The sequence below is a fragment of the Leiobunum rupestre genome, chromosome 3, assembly GCF_980474605.1.
Source record: "Leiobunum rupestre chromosome 3, qqLeiRupe1.1.hap1, whole genome shotgun sequence".
Lineage (NCBI taxonomy): Eukaryota > Metazoa > Arthropoda > Arachnida > Opiliones > Sclerosomatidae > Leiobunum > Leiobunum rupestre.
The window spans coordinates 53,592,903-53,606,313 of NC_143386.1; the positions used below are offsets into that span (position 1 = coordinate 53,592,903).

The window sequence follows — 13,411 nt, forward strand, 5'->3', positions numbered from 1 at the left end:
GTATGTAAAGTGCACTATTTGCAAAATTAGTTTTAGGTTTGGTTTCCGTCACCTAAACAAGGTCCCCTTTAAAGGACCACCCCGATTCGGCAAACAAGCTGTTTTTAAATAATTTGCTCAGTACGAATATTTTTATATTAAATAAATAGAACACGCTAAATGCTTTTGAATTATAGTTGTTTTAATACTTAATCTTAAAGGGAAATTCATTAGTATTATGCGTTTTTATAAGATACGAAGCGGTTGGCTTTAGTAATCTTTCTCAATTTAAAAGAGGGGTAAACATGTAGAATGATGTTTCACGATTTGAACATTTTGACATTGTAATTGCAATATAACCTTTTGTATTTTAACTGACCGCAAAAGGGTTGGAATTATTACTGCTCTTTTATTGTAATAAAGATTTGTCCAAATTTACATTTTAGCAAATTTTGAAGGTGGACATCACCGATGTCAAGATAATTTTTGAGATAAACTTTAGAAGTTCGAGATCACAATTTTTAAGGTCAAAATCGCCAATTACTAAAGATGGCCAAATTGGGTGCCCCTGGTGTGACGGCTTCAGTCTATATTTCTTAGATTTGATCGATGTCTTTAAATCAAACAGTTTTTGCTTGACTGGATTACTCTGAACACGCTCGGCTATTGAGGAGCTATCTTCATCAGATAACTTATAGGTCTTGAAATAGTTTCTCCGAGATGGGCAGGATTTTATTCCAGAAGTGGCAGACTTTATCTCTGTACTGTTGATACATCATCGTCGTGTTGACGCCTACTACGAAGGAATTTGGATCCTTGTCGGTGTATGGTATCCAATTTTCATCTGTAGCCACATCTACCTTCGATCTATTGGGGTTTCTGTAAAATCATTTAAGAATAATTACTGTAGTAAGGGCAGATCCTGTATTGATTTTACTTTACGCGAATCTCGTACCCATTTCGGACAAAATTTGCGAAGTATTGGATAAACTTTTGACTTAGTTGTCGTTCCTCTTGCGTGTATCCATCGGATTCGTTCAGTGGCAGGCCTAGCAAATAGATCAGTGCATCTCCGTGGCCCGAATCCGCCCATTCCGGAAATGTACTTAGAGAGTTATTGTGCATGTACACATATCTGGGGGGAAATAGATGTGAACGAAATAATTAAGGTAAATACTAGTGATATAATTTGATCAAAACCTCCATCAGACTGCATCAAAGCGGAAATAATCACAAAATAAAATATATCATTTAAGCAGATAGAAAAAACAATTGTAGGAAAAGGCAGTTTGAACAAGAAGTCCAAACACATTTTAAGTCATGAGAGTATTATCTATCTACGCCAAAATATTCGAATAGCTATCTTCCTCGGCTTTAGACACTTTCCAATCAGCACCAACTTTCCGTCAAAGTGTGAATGTGACAATGTGTTGAACAATACTGCGGCTTTCAATAAAATATGTAAACTATTACAGTAATGTAAAGATATGTAGTGAGATTTAAATGAAAATAGACTTAAAACGGTTTTAAAATTCACAATTTAATTTATTTGAAAAATTGTGAATTTTAAAACCTTTTAAAGTCTCTTTTCATTTAGTTTTTCACAATGTGCTTCTCTTCACTTCTAATGAGATTTAAAACATATTAACCGGATACATTTGGCAAAGTACTAGATTTTGATGTATTTTGGACTGTACTATTTTTGCTTCCGAAACGTATATTAAAAAATCTACGGAACCTGTAAATTATGTTAGTTATATCGTTAAGGGTGAATTATTGTAATTAGCTTACTTCTTGTTTTCTATACGTTAACCCTGTCGGTGATAATCCGAGAAAATGTGTGTTTTTTTTTAAATATTTATGCGCATTTGGCCATATTATCCATAAAAGATAAAACTAACAAAATCATTCATACCAAACAAAAATTTTACCATGTAAAAAAACCATGTTTACATTCCGCTTAAAGGAACAGTAGTTTAAGTGTTTTCATTATATATTCTAAATACATCGATTTTCCCATGATAAAAGATCAAGGAAAATATGTTTGTCTTAGAAATGTATATTTCTTGGTATCAGAGTCATAACCATTGAGATTATATTCATTTGTGTTTCGAATAATAAACATTAATTACTCTAAAAAGGGAAAGGTAGCGCATTCATTTGAAACAATTAGGTATATAGCATGTATTGAAGTAGTTGATATTAACTAAAACCTTACAATATCACACTAGTGACAATCCCTTTAAAATAAATCATAAAGTTAAAGTAAACGATTTGAAGTAAACTTTACATAAAAGTATCAAAAATCCTATTTGAGTAATTCTCCAGCTAAGTTAAAGTTAAATGATCCTTCATATTGGCCACCCATTATCACCCCCAACTCTGGCGCCAGGAGAGAAGGCCAAAATCGATAAATAACAATATAAAGGTAGATTTCTCCAACAAACTCCGCTCGAGCAAGCTTGGAAACCAGATCAATATAGAAACTAACATCCAAACCTACCAATTAACAACCCAAGAAAGGTATCCCGTTGGTTAAACAAAGACAATGGTGGAAAATAAGATAACAAAGCCCAAAAAGCACCTATGCCATTCCGAAAGGATTGGGATTACTTCCAGAAAATGATAGACCAACATTCACACAAAGATCACAACCAAAAATTGCTAGCACACTCAAACCTAAACTTCCCATATTTACACTCCCCATTTGAACAACAACATAACATTGGAGTGGTTGGAGAAACGCAAAACAAAAATACTTGGAACAGCAACGTTGAAAGAACAAACCCTGGAAAAGAAGAAAGGGATCCCCTGAAAAAGACTAAGGTAACTTGCGAGAAGAAAAGCTGGTCTCCTAAATTCATTTTGAAATATGTAAGTTGCGTAAATAAATAACTCTATGAGATACATTTGCATATCCTCACTAAATCCTTCGATAAAGAACGTGTCTGGGCTATAAAGAACACTCATCACGTGCGACGCTTCGAAAGGGCCTTAATCATGGTTTTCATCCCTTTTTGGCGGAATCAAAGTCGGCTAGCGTCATTTTAGCTTCAGCCTACTCAGTATAAAGAGCCTCAAGTAAAACGGTAACGTAGAAACCCTTTTCTAAATCCTTCTACTACATTCAAATTTAGTCTCCCCCTTAGTGATATTTTTCAAGAATTGCCCCTAAAATGTTAAGAATCCCCAAAAGCAGAAAAACCTAAATATTGCGTATAATGTTTAAACGTTAAGCGTTGTTTTTCCCAATTTTACATAAAACGGCCTATACACAGTCTAATAATTGGTTTTGCCGTCTTTTGATTTATTAAGTGTATATTTGACCCTAAGAAACCAGAACAAGAGTTGTCAATAAAGTACATACATATTAGGGTTTCATATGAAAGATCAATTGACAAGTTTTCACTTTTGTATAATAAATCTTTTTATTTTAAATTAAAATTAAAGCTCAAAGACTTGTCATTTTATCTTAAATTTATCTATAAGCAACGATTAGTCTTACCACGGCCAGCTTTGATCACGCGCTGTTCGCGCTACAGCGGCCAACCCATTCGTCGAAATTCCGTAAGTGAACAATTTCCCCCTATAAACTGTACTATAACCTTAGGAGTTCAGTGCCACACTCGTTTTTATATTGGCTTCAATACAAAAACTATTCTAAAAATAATATTCCGCTACGGGCGCTCAAACCATACACATATCTTTTGCTCGTAGGTTATCATAGAATCTTCAACGAATGGGTTGGCCGCTGTAGCGCGAGAGATCAAAGTCGGGGTTTCATATATTACGTTGTTTCATTTGTCAATAATGAAAATTGACAAATATAAAAATTTCATTGGGAATCTGATTCACTGTCTACTAACCCTCTTCCTTTATCCCTTATTGCCAAGTGAATCTCGTGAATAGCTTACTTGTAAACTGTACAGCCGCGCTCGCTGAGAGCATCCGCTAGAGCATTCGCCGGACAAACGAACTGGGAATCACCCAACAAATATTCCGACCATTCAATAACTGCGTTCGGCCCGCCGGTATTCATTTGTTGTTCGTAGAAATTTTGAATCATTTCCTTAGTATGATTGTCCTTGTGCCCGAGCATGGCGTTTACCACGGATGGCATGTCTTTTATAGTCACCGTGGGTCGAAACCTATTATGTTTGAATAAGTTAAGTTCAACTTCATCCTATTCGAGTTTGATAAACCTGCTAACCGAAGACGAAATCTTGAGTTTGGGCAATAATATATTACCATAATTATTTTTTTATTTCAATGAGTGAATTAGGGGTAGTTTATTTTCATTAAAAATAATTACGCCTAGGAAAAATTAAACACCAACCTCATATATCAACAGTGGATGCAATAAAATTGAACCTTTTGCAAAATATATTAGTTTTGTCTAAACACATGACTCGTTTTCGGGTACCCGGCTTTATATCAAACTAAATTGGAGAACATATCAAGCACAGAACTCACGATTTTTGGAAAGGAAACAAAAAGGGCAAAGTTGTTAGGGCGAAAACTCTTCCTTCGCGCCAAGTGTGTCCAATCAGGAATTCCACGTCAATCGGAATGTTTTTCAGATGGTTTCGGTCCAAGGGTTCTTCGATTATGAGGTTTCCATCGATGACAGGTTGAAAAATTATGAAACGGAAATAGGTGTCCAAGGGTTCACTGGCGACGATTTCAGAGGCATCCGTCTCTTGCAAACAAGCCACCACTGCAGAGGTATTACCAGTGCAGCCACAGAAATCTGCCATTTTGAGACTCTGTGGTAAAAAAGAAAATCTCGAAAATTAAACTTGTTGGGGTTAACGGTTAAAGTTAGTGTAGGGAGCTGTTGGCTCGCTTCCAGGGGGTCTCGATCAAGATGTTTGAAAAAATTCTATACGAGTTCAAATTGATGACGTTACCCAGATGAGCCTCCGTTGATTTTCAATACAATCTCATATGGCTGACGTCACGATTTTACCTAGCAACGCAAAAGCCGTCATATTTTGATAAAAAACCATGTGATCAAGGCCACCTTATAGATCCACTTCTTGTATACGAACCTTGGGCTCGCGTTGCATGAAGGGCTTGCCACCACGGTCTTACGCATTGTAAACCGGCCAACTGAATTAATGTATTCAAAAATCGTTCGATGACTTGGGCCTAGGGGGTGCCCGACGGGCTAACCACTCTTAGAAAGTCTGTACACCGGACTACGCTTAGATTACCACTGCCAAAGGCAGGGACTTCAAAGATTACGCGTAGTCCCAGTAGTACAGTCAAAGGTACGGCTCTGTACACAGATTACACGGAGTGATCAGCCCCTCGGGGGTGCCTTGGGTATTAACCTATCTGATTATTATTAGAATATTATAGTTTATATTATAACCAAGAATGTATTTATATGCGTTTAGAGAATTAATATGTTTCGAGGAGTAGCTCCCCCTAAATAACGTTACCAATAGTAAAACCCTTTAATTATTATAGCACCACTCAACATTAAATTATTTAAAAAAAATTAAAATTAGCCAATTTATTTTTTGTTTAACTTCTGAAAATTAATAATGAAACAAGTTTTAAACTGCTAGTGTTCCATAGAATAATTGATAACTTAGGTTCCGGTAAGGAATATCCGGTAATACGACACCTCCCCTTCACTCGGGAATATTCAGTAACGCTTTCCAAAACCTCCACCCCCTTTCTTCGTCATTCTTCATAAGTAGAAACAAATAATTATAGAATCTTGTCAAAACTATTATTCCTAGGAAACAATTTAATTTATTTTATAGAAAGGGATTTCTTTTTCCGGATAAACGTCTGTTATTTTAAGATCATTTTTTAAAGTTCCTAAAATTGATTTGGTCAGTTTAAGACTTTTAGTTGAGTTGCTAATGATTCATAAATTATCTTGTTTCAGGGGTTACATTTAATACATTTTATGTAATTAACTATTATTTGAATAAATCAATTTCAAAACCTGGCGTGATTAACAAAACGAAATTTGGTCACTATAAGGAAAACTACGCTCCAATAAAACCTCAATTGTGAAAGAGAGATAAAAAAAACAATCTAAAGTAGATAAAGATAGGACTAAGGTCTGCTAAATTGGTCATATATTTATGTAGTGAGTTAATAACTGTCTTTTATATAGAAAATATGCTTCATAAATGTAAAATGTATTTTGCGTTGACAGGCGCAGTATTAAAGCAGGGTATGCACATCCGCTGATTGGAAGAAAATGCATGTTTATCGTAATTAATTCATTATAATCTTCTGATTTTACCCTTGTGTAAAAATACTGACCGAATACTCTTGTATTAGCGAAATACCGTAAAATAAGACAAGACCGTGCATAGGAGGAAAACCCCCGGGGCCCAGTGAAAAGGGCCAGCAAGCATTCTTTTAAGGGTCCCGGTATGATAGGGGCCCATCGCTTTGCCCTTAACCACTACCCTTTTTTTCAGAAATTTTAGTTAGAAAGGCCAGCGATGATATAATTTACCCCGGGGACCAAAATGTCTGAAAAAAGGGCCCTAGGTGAGTTTAAATCAAATGGATTTACACAAATTACCTTATCTTCCATTTCTGCTTTTGTGGATGCTGCCCAGGGGCAGTTGTGACTGCCACTCATGAAAATAACTCGTTTGAAGTAGCGTTCTTGGTCAGGGGCCATTAACAAGAATCCAAACGTGCCAGCACCGGCGCTGTGGGCTAATATAGTTATGGCTTCGGGATCGCCTCCGAAAGACTCGATGTTGTTCTTGATCCATTTCATGGCCATTAGTTGGTCGTACATTCCCGCGTTGACGTCCACGTCGGGATGGTCCAAGTATAGAAAGCCTAACGCTGACAGTCTGTCGGGTCAAGGAAACCATTTTCAATTATATATCAAAGAAGCTCAGAGTTAAACATTTTGCATTTATGAAAAGGTTTATTTTATGGTTTGGCTATAAGGACCATAATAGCGGGTTTTCAATAAAGAAAAAAACGTCACGGCTGTGAGCTTCAATACAAAAAATTGGCCTAACTAGGATTTTTTGCGTCGACGTTCGCCGCCATGGCCTTTTTGGTTTCATCAAAAAAATATGGCCCCAAATACCCTAAATTGAAATTTTTCTTACATTGAAAAAACGTTTGACTCTAAACAGCTCTTTTAAAAATATATTAGTGGCATATTTAATGAAACTTCTATGGTGCTAGCTGTAAATGTCATCAAGAAAACTTGATGTACAAGGAATACGGAATGAGAGTGTGAGGATACCATGCCAATGATGTTACATACTGTAATTTCGTTAGTTTTTAACGGATTTCGCTTATTGGAAATAATAATTTGATTCTTACCGGTAGTTAATGGTTACGACGATGATATTTCCTTCCGCTGCCATGTTGGCTCCGTTGGCCAGGGGCGATGTAGAGCCTCCGAATGAAAATCCTCCGCCATGGATGAAGACCATGACTGGAATACGGTCTTCGATGTGGCTACTTTCCGGAACGAATATGTTAAGTTTTAAGCAGTTTTCGCTGAGCCCCGTTGACGGAATGAAGTAGCTCAATTCTCTAAGATAAAATGATCGGATATAATTATTAATTTTTTTTCACTTCATATGGTAGCAGTAAACCTTAAACAGATCGAGAAAAACTAAAATTTGTAATACCGTGCCCAAACGATCACAAAAAATCCGACTTCCAATTATTTTAAGGAATTATAAAGCAATAGATACAAACCCAAGTTAAACAATATGGCCAAGGCCGTAATATTAGTTCCACATCGATGAGGTGAAGTTAATTTTTCCCTTAGCCTTGGCCCGTGTTAAAAGGGTTAAGCATAGCCTTTATCTGTATTATAGGCTAGAGCTCCGTATCTCAAATCAAAAAGGAACTACGAAAATATTGCATACGCTCACTAACCCTTAGCGCGGGTTAAATGAGTTAAGCATAGGGTCAGACTTCAGCTTCTTAACTGTTTTAAAAGTTTGAGCCCCATATCTAAAATCCAATTCAAAGTACGAAGAAAATTCGTGTAGGCTCTATAAGCTTTGGTGCATGTTAATATGGTTAATCATTGAGCCAAACGTAACCACCTTTACCTATATTAAAAGTTTGAGCCCCGTATCTCAAATCTATTCCAATCTACGAAGAAAATTCGTGTAGGCTCTACAAGATATAAGCCTTGGCACATGTTAATATGGTAAAACATAGTGTCAAAATGTAAGCTTCTGTAATTATATTCAAATTTTAAGCCGCGTATCTCTAATATAATAGGAACTAATCTATGCATAACCCATGCTCCGGGAGATTTTTTGGGCACTTTCGTACTCTGCGTAAGGCAAAAACGAACGTCAGCCGTAAAGCGATTAATACGGTCCCCAAGGGCCCCTAATTTTTCTATGGCAACGAAACCTGGCACACCATTAGAGATAACGTAAATACGTATTTTAAAAAAAGATATTAAATTTTAAGTCACTCAGTTGGTAATAATTAGAGTGCGTAAATCAACGCCTGCAATCGGAAAAGGGGGGGGGGGGTGCTCGCAGCTGACGTCACGGGGCAGAGTGTTATCATTGTGTTCGCAGTTGGCAACCCGGGAAAAGTGTAAGCACAGGGTTTGCAGTTGGAAACCTGGGAAAAGGGTTACCACGTGGTTCCAAGTTGGCAACCCGGGGCAAAGTGTTAGCACGGGGTTTGCAGTTGGCAACCCGGGGCAAAGTGTTAGCACGGGGATCGCACTTGGCAAGCCGAGGCAAAGTGTTAGCATGGGGTTCGCACTTGGCAAGCCGGGAAAAGTGTTAGCACGGGGCTCGCAATTTGCAACCCGAGGCAAAGTGTTAGAATGGGGTTCGCAATTTCCAACCCGCTAAAAGTATTATCATTGTGTTTGTAGCTAGCAGCCCGGGGCAAAGTGCTATCGTTGTTTTCGCAGATGGAAACCCGGGAAAAGTGTTATCATTGTGTTCACAGTTGGCAACCTTGGGCAAAGTGTTATCATTGTGTTCATAGTAGGCAACTCGGGGCAAAGTGTTATCTGTGTGTTCGCATTTGGCAACTCGGGGTAAAGTGTTATCATTGTGTTTGCAGTTGGAAACCCGGGGCAAAGTGTTATCATTGTGTTCGCAGTTGGCAACCCGGGGCAAAGTGTTATCATTGTGTTCGCAGTTGGCAACCTGGGGCAAAGTGTGATCATTGTGTTCGCAGTTGGCAACCCGGGGCAAAGTGCTTTCATTGTGTTCCTAGTTGGCAACCCGGGGCAAAGTGTTATCATATTGTTCGGAGTTGGCAACCCGGGGCAAATTGTTTTCATTGTCTTTGCAGTTGGAAACCCGGGAAAAGTGTTAGCACGGGGTTCGCAATTGGCAAGCTGGGGCAAAGTATTTTTTCTGGGACTAATAACTCTAAATACTTTTATATCATTATTCCTTGAGTTTGGAGATAAATTTGTAATCCAATGGTAGTTTTTTTTTCACCATAATAATGCTTTTTAGCAACGAAACTGTTTTCAAAAGAAAACATTATGAAGTAAGTTGTTTCCATTTAATAAAAATAAAATTTGTTGAAATATCAAATAAAAATTATCGAGCTCTATTTAAAATTTGCTTTCTCGCCACTCTTGATTCTCATGTCAGCCTTAATACGTTCCTCGTCATTCCAGCGCTTCCTTTAATCTTTATAATAGTAAAATAAAAGTATGTTATCATTAACACGAATGAAACACCAATTGTTTTTATATAAAAAACATCATTTTTACGTAATTAATGATCGGACTTTACAGTGTATGATGGCTTTTATAGTGAAAATTATATTAAAACAGAGTATGTTTATTGTAGCCTTATACTCCTCAATAAGAGCCTTTTGGATTTAAATCAATGCGGCGGTTTTCTTTAATTAATTTTTAAATCAATCGTCATAATTATTTTAGTCAACTACAGTTATTGTTATTGTCGGATAATATTTAAATTTTTAAATTAATAAATTAAATAATGAAAATATTGACCGAACCTTCTAAGGGATCTAGAGTGGTGACCTTGGATTATCCCGTTGTTAATTCATTCGCCACATATAAGCAATTATTAGTTTAAGGTGTATGACATTTGTTGTACTAAAAGTTTGAGTTATTTAAATACAATAAACATGCATACTATTTCTTATAATAAAATATTTAAAAGATAATATTGAAGTAAAAAAATAACATTTCACTAAGAAAAATTCATTTTATACAAATATTTCTATGAATATTTTGTCGTAAGGCTGACAATTTAATTGCGATTATTGGCGTACTCTGGCTAATAGATTATGGTAATATTAACGTTATCATTCTTAAATAAATCTGTATTAATCTTGTACTCACTACGAAATAGTTTTCAATAACTGTAATCAATTCTGTTAACTTTTGCTAATTACCTTATCGGTGTACAGCAAACATTAAGTCTCGAATAATATCTTATACATAATTTCACCTCAAACATTCGTATTAAACATGTCTGCGAAATTGAAATAAATTAATATTAGATATTCAATATTAAATATAAAAATGTAATTTAGGTAATTTAACGTATTATTCAGTGATATATTATTTGAATTTATAATAGTTATATGATCCATTGAAAGTAAAAAACAGATATTACTTGTTAAAAAGGGGGGGGGGGGATACAACGATGTTTAAAAGTGCACTAGAAAATGGTTTTATTTTAAAAACAATTTAAAATTTATACCCGACTAGTTTCTGCCGCATTATCGCTCCGTCATCAGGGGGTTGGACCCGTTTATCGTTACATCTCTTATTTATAAGTTTTGAATAAAAAAAATTTCCAGTTTTTTACATAGTCAACTCCCTTTCCTAAGTCTCGATTTTAACAATTATTTTTATCTACTGATTTTTTAATATAGTAAGATTCGTAAATATTTAGATCTAATTGATTTTTACAGGATTTTAAAAGTTTTCCAGATTCAAGCTTAATGTTGTGGTTTTATTTACAAATATGTGCCGCTAGGGCTGAAGTCTCGATTTTTTTTAGTCTTACATCCGCAAAGTAATTTTGTGAAAGTCGCTAATAAAAACAACTAAATAAAGATATTACTTACTTGATATATTTGAAGAAAGGTACCACCCTTTGCATACAAGCGTCAGGTGGTGTCGTCGCTTGCAGTACCCTTTCCCACGCTTTGACTGGTTCTGGTTTTTTAAATCGGAGTGTCCCTAGAGGCGGTTGGGCGTACGGTATTCCATAGAATGCCTTGACTTTTGCACCCGACGTTGTCTCTTTAGTAACCCCCGACACGGGTCCGTTCAATGTTTCTACCAACAACTCCTTATTCAATAACCTACAAGCGTGGAACCTAAAGGCTAACACCATCCACAAAAATAGCGCACACCGTAACTCAATCGGTCCAACCATTTCGAAAACTTCGAAAGTTCTGCTTCCAAATAAATTTTCCTTTTTAAATTACCGACAGCAACATCCATTTGTTAAGTCTGTTTTCATTTTGTTTCATAATTATTTTCTAAATTCTGGTTCCAGCTTTACCTATTCCACGTTTTTACGTATTATAACACGCTCATACTAATAGGGCCATTATACGCTTTTAACTCAGCGTTCTATGTAACCTTGACACTTTACGTCGCTTCGCATGAAAAAGTTTTACTCCTTTCCTTAAAAAGTCAAATTCCTTCGGAGCAAAAGAAACGATGTGGTCATAAATCAGTGATCCATAAAGGAAAAAGTACATTTTGATTATTTGTCCATTAACGCGTTATGACACTGGTTTCAATTAAATGATAAAGGCATTTCTGTCCTTTTCCAGGAAATTAGGCTAAGCTGAACGTTACCTAACACGGTTTTGCCGTCACACTATAATCAAATAGATATTATTCAATGTTATTAATATTGTTTCATAATATTGTTTGGGAAATATTTTATTGACGAGCCAGACATAGTTAAGACGGCGGTGGAGAATAAGTGTATTTATATCTCATGAAGGGCGTGACGGACTCGGTTTGCCTTCTCTGGGCGCCAAGTGAGCTATTCATTCAAGGAATGACGTCATCTGTTGAATAAAATTGCCCTAAAGTGAGACGCTAGAGGAAACACAACGACGAAAAGAAAACTAAAACGTTTTCATGTCATGTTAAATGTCATACTTTTGGTATATTATATCCCTTATAGAAGCGCATTGATAATATTCTTTCAATATTGGTACTTTGTCCAAATATTTTTTTCTGGAAAAACGTTGTACCGGGAACAATACGCCATTGTAATAGCTTCCGTAAATTTCTGTTGTGATAATTGGTTTTACAATAAATAAAATATAATTTCCAATTATATCGTTTTTTTTTTCATATTGACAGTTTAGTAAATTTTAAATAGTGACACGGTTTATGGTATCGCGTGTTAGTGGGAAATTCCATCCCATCCAAACTGGTTTTGATTCTGCGAAGGTCTAAAAAAATGTATACTTTTTTATCTATAGCTATCAGTTGAAAACTAATTTACAATCATATTTTTGATTTCAAAGATATATCTGTTACACCTTCATGGCGTAGAATTATTTTGACTTCTCTCGCAAAAGATATTACATACTTTTATTATAGAGAAGTTTGTTTTATTTTTATAAAACATTTTACATACTTTGATATAAGTAGTGAATACTTCGATGAAAATGATACTTTTTTTTTATAAAAGTAAGTTTTCCACTTTCAATAAAAATTGTGTTGGGAACTTATGGAATAATCGAAATCTTAGTTTTAATTCCACCTCAAATTAACAGTTGATTGCACAAAAAGTTAAAATCATGTTCTTCATCAAAAACACATCAGAATTAAAAGGAATTTAGGATATTTCTATACATATCGTGAGAGACTAAGGTCGATTTATTATATAGCGAACGTGACCTTTGTTATTTGAATATTCTTTTTAAAAATAATGGAATATTTTATTTCTGAAATTAATTCAAAATTTAAATATAATTATTTCACTGTATGCAAGTTTGTTTTAAACACTAACTTGATAAACGAGTGGTGTTTCTCGTTAGTTTTTATTTTATGATCCCTTTCTTCTCAAATGGGAGAAAGCACTGTTGTTAGATGCTGGCAAAGATGGGCACTTGTTTTTCCTATCTATCTTTTTACCTCTCAAAATCATTACGATGGCGCCACTATTACTATCCCGATCATTTTTTTAAAAAACCCCACAACATTTAAATATCAATTTAAAATCAAAGATGAGTAACTTTTCTTTATCAATTTTCTTTCCTCTCAAAATTTTCATACAGCGCCACTACCACTATAACGATCAATTTTTCTATCAATATCAAAAAAGTGTAAATATCAAATGAAAATCAAAAATTAGTACTTTCTATCCAATAGATTTTTACCTTTCAAAAATTTTGAGTAAACACCATTATCAAATTCCTATAAATTTTTATCTAATGGTTAAGTCTATATATCAAATCA

The 13,411-nt window shown here is 35.3% G+C and overlaps 1 protein-coding gene across 1 annotated transcript; it reads right to left on the reverse strand.

Annotated features, from left to right (window-relative positions):
• Positions 1-671: 671 nt before the first annotated feature.
• LOC149952594 (acetylcholinesterase-like) lies at positions 672-11,357 on the reverse strand. Its single transcript, XM_090169776.1, has 7 exons — positions 11,044-11,357; positions 7,309-7,524; positions 6,539-6,821; positions 4,453-4,745; positions 3,894-4,127; positions 917-1,114; positions 672-858 (listed from the first exon to the last, which is right to left on the reverse strand). Exons 1-7 carry the CDS (start codon positions 11,355-11,357, stop codon positions 672-674), a joined length of 1,725 nt encoding a protein of 574 aa, XP_090025902.1.
• Positions 11,358-13,411: the final 2,054 nt, after the last annotated feature.

What these genes read in the sequence shown, in the direction of transcription:
- LOC149952594 (XM_090169776.1), bottom strand. Translation starts at nt 11,357, where the DNA reads ATGGTTGGACCGATTGAGTTACGGTGTGCGCTATTTTTGTGGATGGTG. An exon ending in AAGCAGAAATGGAAGATAAG is followed by an intron (nt 4,746 to 6,538) that starts GTAATTTGTGTA and finishes TTTTTACCACAG; the next exon opens with AGTCTCAAAATGGCAGATTT. An exon ending in CGCGGCTGTACAGTTTACAA is followed by an intron (nt 1,115 to 3,893) that starts GTAAGCTATTCA and finishes ATTTCCCCCCAG; the next exon opens with ATATGTGTACATGCACAATA.